At 34.6% G+C, this 21,199-nt stretch overlaps 3 protein-coding genes across 4 annotated transcripts; all 3 read left to right on the forward strand.

The window, feature by feature from the left end:
• The first annotated feature begins 202 nt into the window (after positions 1-202).
• Positions 203-6,184, forward strand: LOC122592710 (protein STRUBBELIG-RECEPTOR FAMILY 3-like). The gene is made up of 16 exons (XM_043765002.1): positions 203-475; positions 1,061-1,190; positions 1,298-1,369; positions 1,487-1,552; positions 1,854-1,925; positions 2,003-2,074; positions 2,154-2,225; positions 2,508-2,573; positions 2,653-2,718; positions 3,050-3,399; positions 3,699-4,042; positions 4,370-4,641; positions 4,866-5,004; positions 5,103-5,224; positions 5,327-5,483; positions 5,875-6,184. The coding sequence occupies exons 1-16, from the start codon at positions 373-375 to the stop codon at positions 5,947-5,949; spliced, it is 2,178 nt and encodes a 725-aa protein (XP_043620937.1). The 5' UTR covers positions 203-372; the 3' UTR covers positions 5,950-6,184.
• Positions 6,185-7,667: 1,483 nt separating this feature from the next.
• Positions 7,668-9,731, forward strand: LOC122592252 (ascus wall endo-1,3(4)-beta-glucanase-like). The gene has a single exon (XM_043764442.1). It carries the CDS (start codon positions 7,668-7,670, stop codon positions 9,729-9,731), a length of 2,064 nt encoding a protein of 687 aa, XP_043620377.1.
• Positions 9,732-11,747: 2,016 nt separating this feature from the next.
• On the forward strand, positions 11,748-20,158 carry LOC122592486 (lysine-specific demethylase JMJ25). 2 transcript variants are annotated; one of them, XM_043764725.1, is made up of 14 exons: positions 11,748-11,842; positions 13,085-13,612; positions 14,375-14,517; positions 14,593-14,692; positions 14,839-14,971; positions 15,052-15,106; positions 15,245-15,932; positions 16,435-16,764; positions 16,978-17,385; positions 17,474-17,546; positions 17,902-17,987; positions 18,636-18,755; positions 18,891-18,961; positions 19,849-20,158. In XM_043764725.1, exons 2-14 carry the CDS (start codon positions 13,103-13,105, stop codon positions 19,946-19,948), a joined length of 2,817 nt encoding a protein of 938 aa, XP_043620660.1. In that variant the 5' UTR covers positions 11,748-11,842; positions 13,085-13,102; the 3' UTR covers positions 19,949-20,158. The 2 variants fall into 2 exon arrangements, with proteins under 2 accessions (XP_043620660.1, XP_043620661.1); XM_043764726.1 differs by lacking the exon at positions 11,748-11,842 and having other exon boundaries at positions 13,062-13,612.
• The last annotated feature ends 1,041 nt before the right edge of the window (positions 20,159-21,199 follow it).

Here is a 21,199-nt window from a genome sequence, read left to right on the forward strand (position 1 = left end):
GTTTATTCAAAGTTTCAAACTTGTTGCTTAATTTTGAGAGAACGTGCAGTTTTTCAGTCAAGATTTGCTTTTTGGGTCTGCTTTTTTGTCATCTTTTTATAACTTTACTTTTATAAAGTTTAAAGTTTTATACGTTTTACTGAGAATTTGAATGCTTATTTTTTCTGGGTTTTTTTTTTATTAGGGTTTAATATTGGTGAGTGTGTGTTCTTGTTCTTAAATTAAAGATATTGTCTGTGTGTATTTGCAAGTTTTAATTTTTTTTTAAAATTTATTTCTGTGGGTTATTTTTATAAAATAAATCTTGTCTTAAAAAATAAAAAGTTCAAGTATTTATTTATTAATAAAAAATTTCAAGTTTAGTAATTGGTCATGGAGTATTTAAGATTGGAATTTTATAGTAAGTTGAGAATCGTGTGTTTGATGACACTTTTCATTGCTCAAGTTTGCTATGGAGAGACCGATCAAAGGGATGGTAAGCATTATTCTATATTTTCAAAATTCTTCTCTGTTTTGTGATTTATTTTATTTGACTGTTTGACTTAAGTGTTCCATTTTAAATGTATTTTTATTGTTATTGGTAAAATTATGTTTATTTATTTGTGATCTTGTAACTTCATAGTTTGTGATTTATTGAACTAGGATAATGTCTTAATCTGAATTGTATGCTCTATATGAAGCCTAATTCTGCGGTCACCAGAAGTCTACTTGGGTTGAAATTTACGAATGAGTTTCTTTTTTATATATAATGTATTTGTGAAAGTTATCTACAACTTTTTAAGACATCCAATAATTGCAGAATTTAGCAGACCAAATTCGATTCAAGCTATATGTTTGAGGCAAAAAAAAAAAAAAAAACCTAAGCATATTTAGGATTTTTGACATAGAATGTTAATTTGTTGTTAGTAACGCGTTAAGTGACAAATTTTTGTTGATCATACTGCACATTTTGTTGAAGATCACATGTTCTTGTTACTTGTTGAAATTATGAATATGAATTGTCAAGCGGTATTTGAGATTCCTTTTTTTTTTTGGTTATTTATGAAGTTTTCTATTTCAGTCTTGGCTATAAATAGTCTGTATGCGGCTCTCGGCTACCCACCTCTTCCTGGATGGTTAGTATCTGGGGGAGACCCTTGTGCGGAAGGTTGGCAAGGAGTTCTATGTGTCAACTCCAATATAACTGGAATGTAGGATACATCTTTTATTAATCTTGATTTTTAATTATTCATTGTTGATATCTATCGTCTTTTTATCAATATTTGTCAATGTTTATAATATGTATGAATGTATGTAGAGTGCTTAATGGTGCTAATCTGGGAGGTGAATTGGGTGAAAACTTGGGAGCTTTCTTATCCATCATACAGATGTAAGTTTTTACCCTTTGAATTTTACGAATACTTCACTTCAAGATTTATTGTTTCGTTTAAAAAGTTTCTGATATCCTTTCATCAACTAATAGTTTTATTTTGGTATGTTTTCGCAGAGATGTAAGCAATAATCATATTGGAGGCCCGATACCAACAAGCCTTCCTCTTACGATCAAGATTTTGTATGTTTCTTAGTCCCTATCCCATCAAGTTCTATCTGAATGTTTAGTTTTGTCAAATTCAAACTCATCAGACAAACCATTGTTCTTGTGAATTTGATAAAAGAGAACAAGAAAAATAAAAGGGTTTTGGATCACTTAAGGAAATGTAAATGCAAACATAATTGTTGTACACTTGTACCTCATTCTTACAAAGTAGATTAGTAGAGTATTCTTTTTGAGTACACTATATTCTTCTGTTTTATTGGTTTTAGTTTTTTTTTTCTTTTAAAGAAAAATACTTTTTTGTTTGGCTCTATGTTAGAACGCTTTCGGGGAACCAACTTACAGGGAGCATCCCAGACTCTCTATCCTTGTTAGGCCAAATGACAGACTTGTAAGTATCACGTACCAATATCAAGTTCATGCACTATTTGAGTGCTTAAAATCTAACAGAGCTTTTTATTAGTTCAGATCATTGAGCAACAACCATTTGACTGGAGTAATACCGGATTCTTTTCAACAGCTTACACCTTTAGTTAATATGTACGTCACCTTCTTCTGTTATCTACAACTGTTGTGTGTGTTTATAATGTTTCTTAAGGATTCTATGTCTTGCTGGCAGGGACTTGTCTGCTAACAATTTAAGCGGGCCACTGCCTCCTTCGATGGCAAACTTGTTATCAGTAACAACATTGTGAGTAGTTCGTCTTGCTTTTTCAGCTAAGATCACTTTCCCAGTTCTAGCAAATGTCCACATTTGACTTTTGAGAGTCATTTAGGCTAATTTCTGTTGTCAAAAGTAACCATAATCGTTCATATTTTAACAATGGTATAAGGAGCTATGTCTGAATATATAAGAAATTAAGAGGTAATCCATTGACACATCTCGCTGGAAAGAGCTTTCTTCGGGTTTTTAAACTGAATGGTTACCCTTTTAGGACAAAGGAAGTGACATGAGGATGCTTTTAATTTGCAGACATTTGCAGGATAATCATCTTACTGGGTTTCTTGATGTACTGCAAGATCTTCCACTAATAACTTTGTAATTTTCTTGCCCTATCTCCGTGCCATTTTTTTTCTGGGAGTATCTCTTTTGTGCTGAAGTTATGTTTTTTACGTAGGGATGTGGAAAATAACCTTTTTTCTGGACCAATACCTCCCAAATTGATGGGCATTCCGAATTTCAGGTAAAGTTTTATGTAACTCTTACTTACATTACTAAGAATCTTGATCTTTTTATTGCATTAGGGAAGTTTAAGTTGCCTGATAGGTTATTTTTTCACATCACTTTTGACTTATTGTCTGACCTGCCCATTTTTCCACCTGTGGATATGACATCCACCCGGTGAAGGGTTTTATGAATTTTATTTCATTATATGTAGTGATACATTGTCCCAACTTATGTGTCTAGTCAAATGTTGCAGTTCCAGTTAAACAGAGGAAGTATGTCTTTATGTTGTCGTATATGTACTCTCTACAAGCTTATCTTGTGCCCTAACATTCTTATATACAATGCAGAAGCACTGGAAACCCCTTTAACACAACAATTATTCCTTCTCCACCAATCTCATCTCCGTCACCATCATCGCTTGCCCCCCAACCCCCGGAAATTGGGCCGGGAATTCAAGTATTCGGACAGCCACCACCAGAGCCACAACATTCTTCTGGAAAATCCAAGTCTTTAATGAGTAGAAAAGTTTTTTGGGTTGGTATTGGTGGATTCCTGATTCTTCTTGTACTTGCATTTGGAGTTTGCTTTTGTATTTCTAAACGGCTAAAAAAAAAGCCACCAGTCAAACTTTCAAAGAATGTGCAAAAGTCAAGCTCTACAGTAAATGTCTTAAAACCATCTGAACGTAGAGAAAATGGTAAGCTTGCACCTGTCCTTTTGTTTTTGCTTGACATGATTGCAACTCTTATGATTATAAAAAGGAAACAATTCTCACTTTGAATTCACAGGTCAATAATGGTCAAATGGTATCTTTGTTTTTACTGGTATCCCTTCATACACAAATTAAATGTAACTTCTGCATAACAAGAGAGCATTTATGTGTTAGTGTGTGGTGTATAACTGTATACTAAAAATGTTGGGACAATAAAAACAAAGATTTTTCTGTTTACTTTACGGTAGTAATGACCCATATTGATGCTTATATCTAATTTTCAGATATGGGAAACAAGGATCTATTGGCAATGTCATCAACAAAAAGTGAGAAGGTCGAAACAGTTGCTAAGAGCAAGGATGATCATGTGATAGACATGACAAAAGTCAATGCAAATTCTTTAACACCTCGAGCTCTACCTCCTCAACCTTCTCCTCGTGAAAGGGTCGTTGTAAAACCGACTGCGGTTCCAACGAGTAGTTCTCAGCGTACTATAAGAACTGTAAACTCTGCGAAATTTTTCTCGATAGCATCTCTTCAAGAGTACACAAATAGCTTTTCTCAAGAAAATCTTATAGGAAGTGGCATGCTTGCTACCGTATACAAAGCTGAGCTTCCTAATGGGAAGGTAAGATTTTATGTAGATGTGGCAACTTGACTCACTGATCTTTTTATAAATGGGTCGATCTGGTTTGCAAGTCATTTCCAAGGGAAACAATGCGTCAAATAAAAAAGATTTTAGAAAATTGAATGGGTTAAGAATTGGTTTTCAATCCTTTGAAAATTGTTTAGTACAGTAATTTTAACCATTATTGACAGAATAAATGGATAAAAAGTCTTTGTCAGTCATTCCAACCATTTTTATTTGATCAGAACTCCAAAATAATGCAATGATGTTGTTTTATACAAATGACTCGTTTTGATGCTTGTTGATGTTGTGTTTTATAATGTATAGCGACTAGCAATCAAGAAATTGGACACTGCAACCTCTAGGAAGTGGAGCGATGAACGCTTTATGGAGTTGGTGTCAAGTATGTCTAAACTTCGGAATGAAAATATAGTTGGACTTGAAGGTTACTGTCTTGAGCATGGGCAAAGACTTTTTGCTTTCGAGTATTGTGAGAATGGGACATTATATGAAGCTCTGCATCTAAATGATGAAGTTCATGAGAAGCTTTCGTGGAATTCGCGAGTACATCTAGCACTTCAAGTAGCAAGAGCTCTTGAGTGAGTACATATTTTTAACTGCTGACCTTACACGAAATTTGGAAATATCCTTGGTCCCTTGGAGTCATGTGTTTGAGCCATGGCAGACACCCGTGACGACATGGGTTTGATTTATGGCTGAGCGATTAAAATGAGCATTAGTGCACCATTTTCAGCAATATATATTAGAGTTTTATATATACCCTTGATACCAACGCGTATCTAAATGTGTTATTTGTGTGAAGGTACTTGCATGAAGTTTGTCAACCGGCTGTTGTACATCAGAACTTGAATTCAACAAATATTCTTTTCGACAATGAGCTCAATGCACGCGTTTCAGATTGCGGTTTTGCTCCATTATTACCATCTAGCCATGTAACCCAGGTAAACCGATCCTTTATATGTCGAGACTCGGAGTCACATGGCTAATGTGTTTATGTTTATGTGATTGCTGTTGACATTTGACACAACTTAATTTTCAGTTGCAAGGCTGCGGGTATGGTGCCCCGGAACTTGAGTCTGGAAGTTATACCTACCAGAGTGACGTTTATAGCTTTGGTGTCATTATGTTAGAACTTTTCACTGGCCGGAAAGCGTTTGACAGGTTGGTTATCCATGCATTTATTAAATAGCACTATCATGACCGTTCAATGAAGCATTTATCGTATATTCAATGTTGTTGACGAGAAAAACTTGACTTTCATAGTTCAAGGCCACGTGGGGAACAGTTTCTCGTGAGATGGGCAATCTCTCAGCTACATGATATAGAAGCATTGTCAGGGATGGTTGATCCTTCTCTACGTTCTGCATGTTCTTCCAAGTCTTTGTCTAGGTTTGCAGATATCATTTCTCTCTGCGTTCAGGTAAGTGTCAAGGTTAACTTGTTTTCAAAATTGTTTCTTTGGTTCTACTCCTGGTGTCGTAAGTGGTTTGATTTTTGAGGTCGAAGTCGTAATGGGTCTTTGACCCCTTTTTATGTCTTTAAAATCAAGGTTTTGAAAAGCAGACACGGCCAGTTGGTAGGGTGGTTGCCTGAGCCTGTTGAATGTCGATTAGTCTTGTTTTTTTTATAAATGGATAGCCTAAAGAACCCGCTTAAGCTTGTTGAAAACCGCAAAACCTCAATACTAGAGTCTTTTTATATCTATATCATAGCTTTGTGCTTTAGACCTTTCATCTTGGTCTGTCTTATAAATGTCAATCAGAACCATGATAGTTAGTTGCTCATATTGTATTGTTTTTTTTCTTCCATAGGCTGAACCGGAATTTAGGCCACCAATGTCAGAGATTGTGCAAAGTCTCTTGCATATGATCCAAAGGAATCCTTGATAGTAGTTTCGAATATGGCAAATTTGTTGGACCTGGATAGTAGTTTGCAAAGAGACATCATAGATGCATAGTCAGTTTGTGGTAGTGCAAAACGCACTTCTCGTGTTCATAACTAAGTTTTTATAGTATAGCCATGAATGTTCAAATTTTGGTTAGTTATGGGTTCAATTTGTTGATTGAATGTATTTTATTGTGGTTTTTAATTGTAGGTATTCATTTATATTTAGAAATTAAATCCTACAGTAGCTTTTCAGTAAGGAGCTGAGAATGGAGTTGTTTGGGTCAAAGAAGTTCCTAAACCAAGCAAACGATTAAACAGAATTAATGAAACACCCTAGCATAGATGCACCCGCCGTCATTAGTTTACATATAAATTAAAGATCACAGGTTGGCTGCCATGACACATTTAGTAACATGCGTTCTTCTCACGTAGCAATATTATCATATTGAACCGCATAAACATTGCCATAATATATTAAACACAAGCATTGCCATTAGCGTATGGTTAAAAGGTAGAGGTGTATAGATCATCATCATTGACATGTACAGTATTATTTTTTCTAACATGTGTCAATAAAACGATATAAGAGCATTAATTAATAAACTAAAACTCCAAAATATGAAATATATTTTTACATACATTTGATTAATTTTTAGTACGAGTAGTATTTGTAATTAACTTTTATTTTTCGATGGAAGTGATTTTCAAATGATAAGTATCATATGAAAAATGATACGTGCATAAATTGTTTTCGATGTACATAAAAGATACAAGGCACGTATTTAATTATTTACATATACACGTACATACAAATGATTAGTACACGAAATGTTGTGTATGGCTAAAACTTTTGTGTACAAATAAGCACACAAAATTCATCATACTCCATCCGTCCCATTTTAGTTGTCATATTGACTAACTTTGATCGTAAATAACTTTATTTGTGTCATGTAACACTTGATATAATAAAATACAGCTTTTGTGTTAATATATATAAACATAAACATGATCTTATAGAATATTTACCTTATTATACACATATGATAATTATTTTTCCAAATAATTAAAATCTCAAACTTCTATCTCTTTTAATTTGTCATAGTATTAGCTTTCAATTTAAGGTAATTTTTCAAATAAAATCTCAAACTTCTATCTCTTTGACATGAGTATTTATCGAAACTTTATAAACTATATAGCCCTCGAAATTTTTGCCATGAACCTGCTCGAGTTTTATATACTCGTATCTTCTTATTTTTATTAATAATTGTAAGGATGGAATGAATTAATTATTCTTATCTTGTAGCTATAGCTATATCAAATATAGCTAAGATTTTACTTCTGGACTTGTGGTAATTTTTCAAAATATATAAAATGTCAAACTTCTATCTCTTTGTCATAGTTTTATCTAAACTCCATAAAGCCCGCCTCGACATATTTGGCATGAATATAATCTCAATCTGGTCGAATTTTACATACTAATAATCACTTTTATTATTAATTATTATCATCATTATTATTATGTAAGGATGGTATGTATGTATGTATAATTCTTATCTTGTAGCAATATCAATTATAGCTACGATTTTACATTATCGGCTGTTTAGACAAATAGATAGACATGCATATTGCTATACGGTATATATATAATGGGGTTCAAATTCCATCTTTCTTTCTTCCACTGCATGCACTTGTTTGTTTCTCGATCAGTATATTCAAAATGTTAGTAAGGCTTGTCTGTTTTTTACTTCTTCTTCTTCCCGCCACCATAACCGCGGCGGACGATGTTTTCATGTTCCCGGAAGCCACGTCGTCGGTCCTTCCTGACCCGGCCCGTTTCTTCTCGCCAGACCTCTTGTCATCCCCTCTGCCCACAAATTCCTTCTTTCAAAACTTTGTACTAAACAATGGGAACCAAACAGAATACATTCACCCTTACCTCATCAAACCCGACCTCTCGTCACTTACTATATCTTACCCCGATCAGGTTTCCACCTCTGCCTCTACTTCCCAAACCTTCAGCCCGGATCTTACCATATCCGCTTTGAATAGCCCCAGCCCGAATAATCAAAACCATGTGGTGTCTTCTTTTAGTCATCTTAGTGTCACTTTGGATATCCAAGAGAGTTTGAAGTTTTTTCTTGTTAGGGGCAGCCCATACGTGACATTCAAAACCATGCAAAGTGTCTCAATCCAAATTTCAACCGTTGACACAATTGTTAGTTTAATCACAAACCGTGAGCTGACCAAGTTCAAGCTTCAGCTCAATAATGGTCAAACATGGCTTTTTTATGCTTCCTCACCAATAACTCTAACCTATTATACATCTAGTATTATATCCCAAGAATTCTCGGGTGTATTTCGCATTGCTATCCTGTCGGATCCAAGTCCAGAAACCGAATCGGTTCTTGACAGGTCCAGTGAATGCTATCCTGTTTCGGGTTATACTGTGCTTAGTGAACCATCTAGCATTGGATACAATTGGTACAAACAGTGTTGGGGTGAAAAGGCGGATTTGTTGATGTTAGCAACCCCTCTTCATGTTCGTCTCGGGTTTGGTCTTAAGGTGGTTGATGGTTTTAGATACAAGAGTATAGATGGTGATCTCGTAGGTGTTGCTGGCGATTCGTGGGTGTTGAAATCTAACCCGGTCGCTGTGACTTGGCATTCAATCAAAGGAGTTAGGAGTGAGTCCTACCCTCAAATCATAGCTGCTCTTGTGAAAGATGTTGATGGCTTGGATTCGAGTAACATATCGACTACATCATCTTACTTTTATGGCAAGTTGGTGGCAAGAGCAGCTAGGTTAGCAATGATAGCCGAAGAGATTGGTTACCTTGATGTTATCCCAAGGATCACGACTTATTTGAAGGCCACGATCGAGCCATGGTTAGATGGAACGTTTCAGGGTAACGGTTTCATTTATGACAAATCTTGGGGTGGGATTATAACGAAACAAGGCTCTGCTGATTCAGGTGCGGATTTTGGGTTTGGGCTTTACAATGATCACCATTATCATATCGGTTATTTTGTTTATGGAATTGCTGTTTTAGCCAAGATAGACCCGGATTGGGGAATCAAGTATAAGCCTCAAGCGTACTCTTTGATGGGAGATTTCATGACTTTTGATAATGATATGGGAGACATCATGACTTTCAGTAATGGTACACGTTCAACGTATCCGTATTTGAGATGTTTCGACACATGGAAGTTACACTCGGAGGCTTCAGGGTTGATTGAATTCGCAGACGGTAGGAATCAAGAAAGCACAAGTGAAGCCATCAACGCTTATTACTCGGCTGCTTTGATGGGGTCAGCATATGGAGACACACAACTTTTTAATATGGGATCGTTGCTTGCGACAATGGAGATTGATGCTGCTAACACATGGTGGCACATAAAAGAAAACGGCACAATATATCCTCAAGATTTCGCAAGTGAAAACAGAATAACGGGAATTGTTTGGGCAAACAAAAGAGACAGTGGGCTATGGTTTGCTCCACCCGAGCAAAAAGAATGCCGAGTTGGGATTCAAGTGTTGCCGTTGCTGCCGGTCACGGGAGCTTTGTTTGCTGATAGAGACTTCGTTAGACAGCTCGTGGATTGGAGTTCGCCTGCTTTGGAAAGAGGCGGTGTTGGCGAAGGATGGAAAGCGTTTGTGTACGCGTTGGAAGGGATTTACGATCAGGAGGATGCTCTTGTGAAGGTTACGAGTCTGACTTCTCATGACGATGGGAATTCACTTAGTAATATGTTATGGTGGATTTTTAGTAGGTACATGTGATCATATTTCTCACCGAAAATTTTGCAAATGAGGAGTAGCATGAGTCGAGAATCAAGTTTTGTCAAATTTAGCTTTTTCAAGTTCTGGTTTATATTTTGTATAGACCATATTTATGCTCTAAATTTATCTTGTAAAAATGGTTAAAATTTGTTGGATATATGCTTTCTCTATTATTTCATATTAATAAAAGTGAGTGATTTGTTTATGTTCAATTATAAGAATGGTCGAATTGAATATATGCTCTAAATTGACGTACTGTTGTGGTTTTACTGTTATTGAAGTTACTTTAGACACTCGGTAAATTAAAACTTACTAGATTATATACTTCCTTATTAACACAACCATTAAACTCATCGATATATTAACATAACGTAGATCAAAATTAAGGGTATGTATTTTTGAAACTTCTTAATATTTTTTTTGTTTGAATATCTCTTAAAGCTTAGTTTTATTTTGAATATATACGATGTGCTTCAGTTAACTTTTAATAATAGCTATAAAAGGAATATGAACCAGCGAGCATATAACTTAAGATTCGAGTCTTGCTAAGAGGATAAAATTTTATCCTAATTAAATGTTGTGTCTTTTAGTAATTTTAATGTGAATTTTTCCTCCAATAAAGTATTGAGGGTGGGGGGCTTTCTAGTGAACACAGTCAAGACAATGTAAGCTAGATCCTTTATTGCGCGAAATTGATTCACACCTTTAAAAAAAGTATGGATATCGAAAAAAGAAAACATTGTTTTACTTTCAACTTAATACTCCATTAAATCTTCCTATTGTCTTACTTTCACAAATCAAATAAAAACATCTAAGAAAAAAAAACATAAACTTTATGGTGCCTACTTACTTTTTTTTTTTTCCGAACATTAAAATATCAAAAAATCTTACCGCATACTAATAATGAAGCTTTGTATGTAATATTGACCTTGTTAGGCTGGACGGAGCGCATAGGCAGGAGACCGGTACCGGACAAGTACCGGTTTGAACACCGTTCCGACTCTCCGGTACCGGTAGGGTGGGGAAGGATTTGGGGACAGTGGTACCGGTTGTGGTGCCTATCTTTTTTTTTTTTTTTTTTTTGTCTTTTCTTGCTTCTTACCGGTTGTATGTAATCTTACTGGGTCAGTTTTTGACTAAAACCGAAACCGAACCGTTACAATCCGGTTTTTAAAAACTAAAACCATTGGTTTTCGGTTTCGGTTTGAGATTATTTCAGTTTGGTTTTTCGGTTTTAGTCGTTTTTTAACCACTTGTGGTTTGGGTCAAATTGAGTTTTGAAAAGTTTATAAGTGTATACCTTATAATTACACCATAATTAATTTCAACAAGTTTTCAAAACAATATTAACAACAATAACATTACAACAATGATAACAAATCCATAACAGTAAGTTGTACAAACTTCAAACGAATTTTATATATAACTATTTATATCTTTTACGCGTTGTTAAATTATACATTTATGAAAACAAATCAATTTTGTTGTGTATTTTCACTTAAACATATAAATAATATTATTATATACACCTAAAAATGCAAATGTATTAACATATTTACCAAAAATTAATAATAAATTGATTATTGATATAAATATATAATAAAGTAACCAATATATTTTTTTGGTTCGTTTCGGTTTATATGGTTCGGTTTTTCATTAGGGACCAAAACGAACCATAACTTTCAGTTTTTAAAAAATCAAAACCAATGATTTTTTATTTTTTCGGTTCAAAATTTTTCGGTTTTATAGTTTTTTTTGGTTTTCAGTTCGGTTTTTATTCACCCTGGCCCACCCCGTAGTTATGTGAAAACAAAAGAAGGGGGATGAAAGTAATTTGGCCTCCTGAGTGAGCACCACAGCTCTGTTCTGTTTGTGTTCCTGATTTATTTACGCCTGCTGCTCGAAATCATTATTCGCGAATGAAACTATATTTTTGTAAAAATCGCTTTACCATATATTTGTATAATAAATAACAATATAATACTTCAAAAAAACATTACTCAAAATCCATCTTATATATTCTGCTTATTGTGAGATACATACATACGAGTATATATATATTTTTTATCTATATATACGGAGTACATAATTTTTCAGTTCTTTACACATTGGTAAGCTCTTTTCTTCTCATCCCAATTTACATTTATGTTTTTTTTATATAAATTATTAATAGTATTATATTTAGTGTAGTTTTATATAAATTTATGTACTTTATGATGTATCTTGGATGTTTTAGTTTGAAAGTAACAATCTTTCTTTGTTGTATTTGAATTTCTTGGTTTTATGCTCTGGAATATGTGGGAATTGTAATCTAGGGTTTATTTTATGGGGATGACTTAAATGATGTTAACATCATCTAGTTAGATGATGATGCTCTCACAAACCATGAAAATCATGGGGGGCTTTTTGACATGTGTAAAAATTGATGTGAGTAAGTTTGTGAGAGAACATCATTTAAGTTAGATGATGTTAACATCATGTAACATTTTCCCTTATTTTATTGATCAAATTTGGGAAAGGTAAAATTTTAATTTTAGGGTCTTGCTTTATATGATCACTTAGTGAATGCAATTTATTTTACATAAATATATTTCAATTTAGTTTATTGATGTTGCAAGGTTTTTCAAAACTAATGCTAGTTTCTGTTCCTTTGATCTTGGAAGGTTTTTTAGGTTGTTATTATTAAGGTTGATCTTTATTAGGTTTCAGGTAGTGATATGATGTACTAAGGGGAGTTTTTACCTTAAGCTTTCTTGGCTGTTGTTGGGTGACTTTCAAGTTCACTACCGTAAACCTTAATATAATACTACATGTTCAAGGCATATAGCATGATCATACATTAGTACCCGAACAACTGAAAATTAAGAACTTGATGACTAGAAAAATCATGAGAAATTTTATGTGTAAAATGGCTTTCTCGGCACACTTAAGGAAACTTAGATTGTAGTAAGAGTTAAGAAAAAATCATAGTGGCAACAATAGGATTTACTTACTGCCATTATACAGAAGTTAGTATGCACTCTTTGTGAAGCAAATCCTGCTATTATCTTATTAGTCTTTCTACTTTAATGAATTTGACATGCCAGAGAAAGATAATTTTGAAATTTAGATCTAGTGAGTGTTGGTGATTATGATATTCCCTGAAATATTAGTCTTTTTGAATAGTTAGGCCCCTTAGGTCTCACATCAGTGTTTACTTAAGCTACCACTTAGGAGACTTCTGTAGTCATTTGTTAAGATGACATGTCGTCAAAGTCTAGTAGGGTTGATATATCATGGCTTATGATATCTCTGCATTGTTTTTATACAGATTGGCCTAGGCATATGGTTTAGTATGAGATTTTTTGTTTCAGTTTTATTTGATAGTTATTATGGATCCTACGCGATCAAACTCTGCAACTGTTGAGGATAATACTGGAATTCCTGATGATTTACGTTGTAAGAGATCAGATGGTAAACAGTGGAGATGCCATGCCATGTCCATGCCCGACAAAACAGTCTGTGAAAAGCACTATATTCAAGCGAAGAAAAGAGCTGCAAATTCTGCAATGAGGGCCAGTCTTAAGAAGAAGAGAAGACCTGCAGGCGAAAGTGACAGTTATTTAGAAAGTAAGAGTGATGATATGGATTCACCACTTGCGGATTACCGAGGTTCAGCCTCATTGGATAAACACATGGAAATGTTATCGAAGAAGCAGATTAGTTATTCACCTGAAACACCTTCCTTCAAGAATTCATCTGTTCAGATTTCTTCAAAATCAAATGACGATATTCAAAGAGATACAGCAGAGTCTGGAGAGACACCAAAGGCCTATAGGACACCGTCTTCTGTCGCGGATTCAAGCAGATCTGAGAAAATGCATGGTGCTGGATCTATGATGGTAAGTGGAGCTGCAAATTTGTATTACTCCTGATAAAAAATTATCCTTTCTAGGTTAAAGTCTTTTTAAGTGGGTGTTTGCATTTGCACTATTAATTTTGCTTGTCTGATAATTGTTTTTTAGTATCCCATTTGATAAAATCTATTTTCTTATTATAGATCAAAGTTTTTTTCAACACTATTCTAGCTAGAAGTATCGATGCTCCTTTTAATAATTTTTTCTGCTTTTTACGTTGATAATATAATGTACTTAATGCTCAAACAATTGATTATCTGATATTTTATCTCTTTAAACTGCAGTAAATATACAAACGTCATCTCTTGCTATGCATTTATTATAGCTGGTTATATATAGATTAAAAATTCAATTTCAAAATTTACATTGAGCTACTATTACTTTGTTATTCATGACTTGCTCCTAGGAGAACTTTATATAAATATAATTTGAGTACCCTGATAATAACTAATAGCTGTTCCAAAAAGTTGAATTGATTCTTTGAACATCAAATCTATATGGTCTACACTGAGAGAAACACATTATTAATAGAGCTGTTGAAGTAATAAAGTATTTACACAATGCACAACTTATTCCTGATCTTATGTATGACTTATATTCAGTCCTTCGTGTATTGGCAATATCTTTGTTTGAGATGCTTGTAAATACCATAATGATTTCACTCATTATATATATAAATGTGTGTGTGTGCGTGCGCGCGTGTGTGTATTGTTGATTCATATACATTTTTATATGCAACATCTTCAGGACACTTCTGATGGGGGTTCAGAATCATCTGAGGATACAGGTGTGCAAATTTGTCATCAGTGCCGACGAGATGACAAACAGAATGTTCTAAGGTGCCTTAGGTGTGATAAGAGAGGATACTGTGATGAATGTATTTCCACCTGGTAAGATGGAATGTGTTTGGAAAAGGGCATTGCTTTGCGCTACAGTTTTACTCAACTTCTTCTCCCTTGTTGCAGGTATCCTGATATTCCAGCTGAAGAAGTCCATAGAAAATGTCCTGCATGTCGAGGTTGCTGTAGTTGCAAGATGTGTTTACGGGGAGATAATATGATAAAGGTAAAGAGTTTTTGTTGTCGAGATCAGAAAAAGGAGGGAATTTGAATCATTAACCTTTAAGACCAATCCTTGCTGAGACTTATCCATATTTGTATTGTTTTTGTGTTTTAATATGAGGACTAACTAAAGTCCTATCCAACTTGTAGGGGAAAATACAAGAAATACCTGCCCAAGAGAAGCTGGAGCATCTTTTTTGCCTTTTGTATTCGGTGCTTCCTGTGGTTAAGCAGATTCACCTTGAACAGTGCTCTGAACTGGAACTGGAAAGAAAGCTTCGAGGTAAGACACTTTTGAAAATCGAAATCGATATGTCGAGTCATCTAATTTTATTATATTTACATGGTTTGTATTTGTTTCAGGAAACAGAATAGACCTACCCAGGACTAAATTAAATGCAGATGAACAAATGTGCTGGTAATTTCTATATTAGCTAGTTAATTTTAAACATAATATCGAATCTTACATTGGAATCTTTGGTGACTAAGGACTAATAAGCATAGAAGTTTCTTTCATTTTTATAATCATAACTCATTAAGAAGTGTTGTGTGGCAGTGACTTCTGCAGAATTCCCATAATTGATTATCACCGGCACTGTGAGCAATGCTCCTATGATATATGCCTCAGATGCTGCCAAGATGCAAGGAAAACCTCAAAAGATGGCGGTGAAGCAGAGGTGAGCAGCATGCAAACTGATGTTTGTAATGAAGATACAATCACTCTTGAAAAGCAAGACAAACCATTGAAACAAAGAATGAGACTGTCCGACAAGCTATGTGATTGGAAAGCCAACAATGATGGCAGTGTTCCATGCCCTCCAAAGAAACATGGTGGCTGTGGCACCTCACCTTTGGTGTTAAAACGTATTTTCAAAATGAACTGGGTTGCAAAACTTGTGAAAAATGTCGATGAAATGGTTAGTGGGTGTAAATTGTTTGACATCAACCCTCCAAAAATAGATGGCTTAAGTAGAAGGTTCTGCCAATTTGCAGAGAGAGAGAATAGTGATGACAATTTCCTGTATACTTTGTCCTGTGAAGATATAAAAAGTGAAGGGATCGATGAATTCCGAAAGCAATGGACCAAAGGTCAACCTGTTATAGTGAGGGGGGTTTGTGATGAATCATCAATGCTAGGCTGGGATCCTATGGTCATGTGGAAAGGAATTCAAGAGACAACTGATGAAAGAAAGAAGGGTGATATTAGAGTTGTGAAGGCTATAGATTGCTTTGACCGGTCTGAGGTAGGTTGCCAGTTTTTAGTTCTAAACGAAGGACGAGGTACAACTAGATGGTCTATCTCAATGTTCTTTGTGAAGAACCGATCACTTCTTCCCCAATGTTCTTGACTTCTCTAACTATAGAGACGGCTATTCCAACCTGTTTATAAATAGAAGGGTCAATTTGGGTTAGACTTTTACTCTTAACAGTCAAGCGGGTCAAAGTCGCCTAAAGTGTATTTGGTTGCCCAAAGCATCCTAAATCATTTTTTTTCTTTCTAAATTAAAATAGCATTGCAGTAATACAGTTTACATCATATTCAGCACATCCGTTTAATAAAGGTAGTAAAAAATAGAAAAGAAAAAGGTGTTTGCAGGTTAACCCACCCAGATCCATTTTGACTCATACTAAAGTTGTCCGTTTTAACCAGTTACGTTAATCGCACAACCGCCAATCTTAGAACCTTGTACTGTTCTGCTATGTGGTTTACTCACATGCACCTGTTTTGCTTATATCTTATGCCAGATGGATATTGAACTTGGACAATTTATCAGAGGATATTCTGAGGGCCGCATGCGGAAAGATGATCGTCTAGAAATGTTAGTGTTAAAGAACTGGCCTTCTCCCAGTGCCTCTGAAGAGTTTTTATTGTACCAGAGACCTGAGTTTATTAGTAAATTGCCTTTGCTCGAGTATATTCATTCCAAATGGGGCCTTCTTAATCTTCCTGCAAAACTGCCTCATTACTCCCTGCAAAGCGACGTTGGGCCTAAGATCTTGATTTCTTATGGAGTGTATGATGAACTTGGTCAAGGTGATTCAGTAAACAATCTCCATTTAAATATGCGAGATGCGGTGAGTTTATATGTTTTCGTCTTTAGCATCTTTTGATGCTTTTATAACTACCGTGCATTTAACTATAAAGGAATACCGTTAGACATGAACTATTAGAGCATTAAGCATCAGATATCTGTCTTGCAACCATTTAGGTTTTTTCTCCCTGTAGGCTTTATTTTTTCAGTTTAGGGTATTGATTGATTTGAGTTATGAATCATGTTGCATGAGTAGGTATACCTGTTGGTTCATACATGTGAAGTAAAGCCCACATCACAAACAAGTGCTCCCAAAATTTCAGATGAACCAGAGACCACATCAGAAACAATCGCACCAAAAAGTTCAGATGAACCAATGTTATCAAAATCACCTATTACCGAGCACAAGACCGAAAATGACATGGAGGTAGATATAGATACAGTTGAAGATGATATAACTGAAGGACCAGTGATCAGTACTATCAATAATGAGAAAGCTCTTAAATGTGAAGATTTAAATGGAGTTTGTGAGGAGACCTTCACAAAGAGTAATCCAGGGGCAATTTGGGACATCTTTCGCCGTGAGGATGTTCCAAAGCTGAATGAGTATATGAGACTTCATTGCAATGAATTTGGTGTCCCTGACGACATCTTAAATGATTGTGTAAGTCAAATCTTTACTTTTTGTACTAGTGAGAAGTTTTTCCAATACCATATAATTGACTTTATTACACATTATATATGCATCCCAGGTACCACAACCTCTACATGAAGGATTGGTATATCTCGACAGTCATCATAAAAGGAAATTAAAGGAAGAATTTGGTTAGTGTTACCGTGAGATGACCTCTACTCCACAGGATATTTATTACGAGTGATAAGCATCTACTTATTATATGACTTATATATATATATATATGTATATAAATTTCCTATAGGATAGAGGCCGTATCCTACTGCCACAAGTGTTCATTCCATTCGTCAATCCTTTTTCTGATATTCGTTTCTAAATCATTAAAATATGATGTTTTTCTTATATAGATTACTTTTTGCCATATCTGGATTGTGCAGAGATATCTTTTTAAGTTTTTATTGTATTCTGACTTTGAACAGATGTACTTTCACATCAATATATGCTTTAAACTCGAAAATTGTAAGCCTTATGTGAATCTTTGGTCAGGTATAGAGCCATGGTCAATTGAGCAGCATTTAGGAGTTGCTGTATTCATCCCCACTGGATGTCCTTTCCAAGTGAGGAACCTTCAGGTGAGTTGAATGCAATTAAAGAGACTCCTTTCCTCGAACACTTGAAAATAGTCAAGTGGAATTTTTTTGAATAGCACATATTCTTGGTATGGAGAATCTGGGATGAATGATTTTAAGCTGATGTTGTGCTGTTAAATATGGTTGAATTGTTTTATTTGCATTTCTTTGTTTTGATGCCTGTTATTCTCAAAAAGGGACACTGTATTTTCCTTTGTTTTATTTTTGTTACATGAATAAAGGTCGCAAATTGTCATGCATTTACATATGCAGGATTTGATTTGAGTTATTCTTATAATAAACAGGTCAGACGATAAAAGAAGTAAAAGGGAAATGATATTGTCTTATTCACAATTTAGACGATTTCTCAATGATATTGTTCTTGTAATCATATTCGATACATTTATTATGTTTTTTTAAATTAAGATCGACAAAAAGTGCTTAAGCTCAACTTGACCCTGCATGTTTCACCCCATACCAAGAACTTATTTGTTTCTTTCTGTTACCCAACTCATTTGACCCGTCTATTTTCCACCTCTACCCATGACATAATATGAGCGCATGTCTTCTTTTCTTCCGAGTGGTCATGTAGTTTCATAACTCGTCTCATTATTTTTTGGTTAATCCCATGATATTTTTTGTCTTCTACAGTCGTCGGTTCAATTAGGCCTTGATTTTCTTTTCCCTGAAAGCCTATCGGAGGCTATAAGGTTAGCTGGAGAAATCCGTGAACTTCCAAATGACCATGACTCAAAGCTTCAAATGTTAGAGGTAAAACAATCATTCCAATTATGCTCTTGCCTTTATGTGACCTCTTTTACCTTTTCTTTACCTTTTTGTTTGTGGCTTGTCTTCGGTTTTTTACTGACCTAGTTTACTAATACCTTTTCTTCTAATTATTTATAGGTCGGGAAGATTTCTTTATATGCAGCAAGTTCATCCATCAAAGAAGTTCAAAAATTGGTGTTGGATCCAAAGTAAGACAGTTGGAATCTTTTATATTTATTATTTTACTTCTTTCCTTAAAGCTTATACTTTTGCTGGCCTTTCATGCTTTACTCGACAATTTATTATTATCAAATCAGAAATGAGGGCTTTAGCTTTACTGTTTTGTTAGTGCATGTATGGGTCTTATCACCTTTTTAAAAGGGTGGAAAATATTCTAGCTAAAAAAATATGCGAAAAGCTTAATACTAATACGTAAGTAGCTCTGCACAAACTTCTGTTTTGAGCTTTTAGCTATCGCCCCTCGTTTCATTTCTTTTGCTGGATCCCGTCTCAAATTTCTTTGGTAGTACAATTGTTAATGCATCATGAGAAAAGCTCGTTGTTCTTATGGATGACACCAATGTTTCTTTTTATACGTTTAGCTCTTTATTTCTCATGAAGTTGCTCTTCAGCTTTTCAAGATTAAATGCTAGGTTGTATCATGTTACTTTTTGGTGTGACCACAGTTTTTATTGGTTCATTGCAACATGACAAACGACATGATAGTTAGTTCTGTCTGCGCCGGGTAATGGGTTGACTAGATACACTTTCTGTCCAAGGTCATTTGAAACGTATGAACTAGTGTGAACATGAATATATGATTAATAACATAGGTTATTTCTATAAGTAACCAGTTATGCTAACTAAAAGATTTTGGAGATTTATGCATTAAAAATACAGTTTAGGTGACGAATTCCCCTTTTAAGCTATTAGTTTGTTTTACTTGTTTAACATATTAAAGATAAGATGTAACTGGATTTGACCCAATCATAATATATGGGCCTACAGCCCTACATTACCACCTGTTATCAGTTTTAATTGCCATTGTTTCTTTATTTTGGTCTTGTTATTCATATATGGCGATGTTCTGTTGCAGGCTTGGTGCAGAGTTTGCTTTCGAAGATCCAAACTTAACCAAATTGGTTTCAATGAATCTCGAGAAGATGACTAAAAAACAACAGGTTGTGTGTACTTGATGATGCTGTTCCTTTTGCATTTGTGAAATCAAACTATATAAGCTCTAATTTTCTGTCTCCTTTTACATTTGTGATAGAAAGATTTAAGTATAGCCTTCCAGGAGCTTTCACTGTTCTTAGTTTAAAGGTAAATGTTAATTCCATCTGTATTTGGGTTGAACCGATGAATTTAAGTTTTAAAGATGAATATGTAAGTATTAGTGTTTTCTAGCTGTTTAGTTTGATATCCTTTTGACAAAAAGTTTAATTTTGATCTGAAAGATCATCATATCGAGTATTCAAATACTGTTTGCCTACCCTTAGATTAATCTGCAGGCCTTCGGTATCTGTATAGCTGTTTAAGAGTCAACCTGATGTTGGTCTTTGTGAAGTCTCGATTCTTGAGAAACCTTTTCCAGTAGGGATTTGGAGTCACTTTGATGGCAATCAGGGTGTAAATCAAATCATTACGATCTTGTTTAGGAAAAGAAAGTGAAATGATGGTGGAGCGTGAGCAACGTTTGGATGCTTTTGTGGTTATAACCATCACTTAAATATGATGTTTCAGTTCCATCAAATTTATAATAATCTTTTAATTGTAAAGTGATGTGTACAAATGGCACATCTAATCTAATAAATAAATAATAATAAATAAAGTGGTATAGGAATCACATATAAAAATCGTAGACTTTATATAAATGTTGATGGACCATTGGCAATGGGCATGAGATGGCTTTTGTAGACTACATGTGGGGAGTCTGATTCCATGGGTGCATTTAGATTCAATGTATGTTCGGTGAGCAAAACTATATAAATGTCGGAGGGTTTACTATTTTTTTATATAATATGCTGTAAGTAACATGCATAAGATCTAGTAAAAAGAATAAACAATATTTACATTATAAAGTACTTGTTTGTAGATCATGACTAATTAATAAGACAACCAGAAAAGTTAACAAAGGGAGACGTATTCCCAAGTTGAATCAGTGTAAACGGATGATGTTTTTCCACTAATTTTGAACTATTTCCATGACACAATTGAATTCTGAAGTGTTAACTTAAGGAGGTTTGAACACAAGATTTCACATGTCAGATCACCAGGCAAAAGTTTTGCCCTTTTGTGCAACATAAATTGCTTTTGAAAATAATTCACACCCCAGTGCTTATAATGAATATCATAAACATACAAAATGCATGACCAAATTAAGCATCTTGAATACATGTGTTTGTGTTCACTAATATGATTAAGATAAAAGTATATATACGGAGGTT

This window comes from Erigeron canadensis, chromosome 3, assembly GCF_010389155.1.
Source record: "Erigeron canadensis isolate Cc75 chromosome 3, C_canadensis_v1, whole genome shotgun sequence".
NCBI classification, from domain to species: Eukaryota; Viridiplantae; Streptophyta; class Magnoliopsida; order Asterales; family Asteraceae; genus Erigeron; species Erigeron canadensis.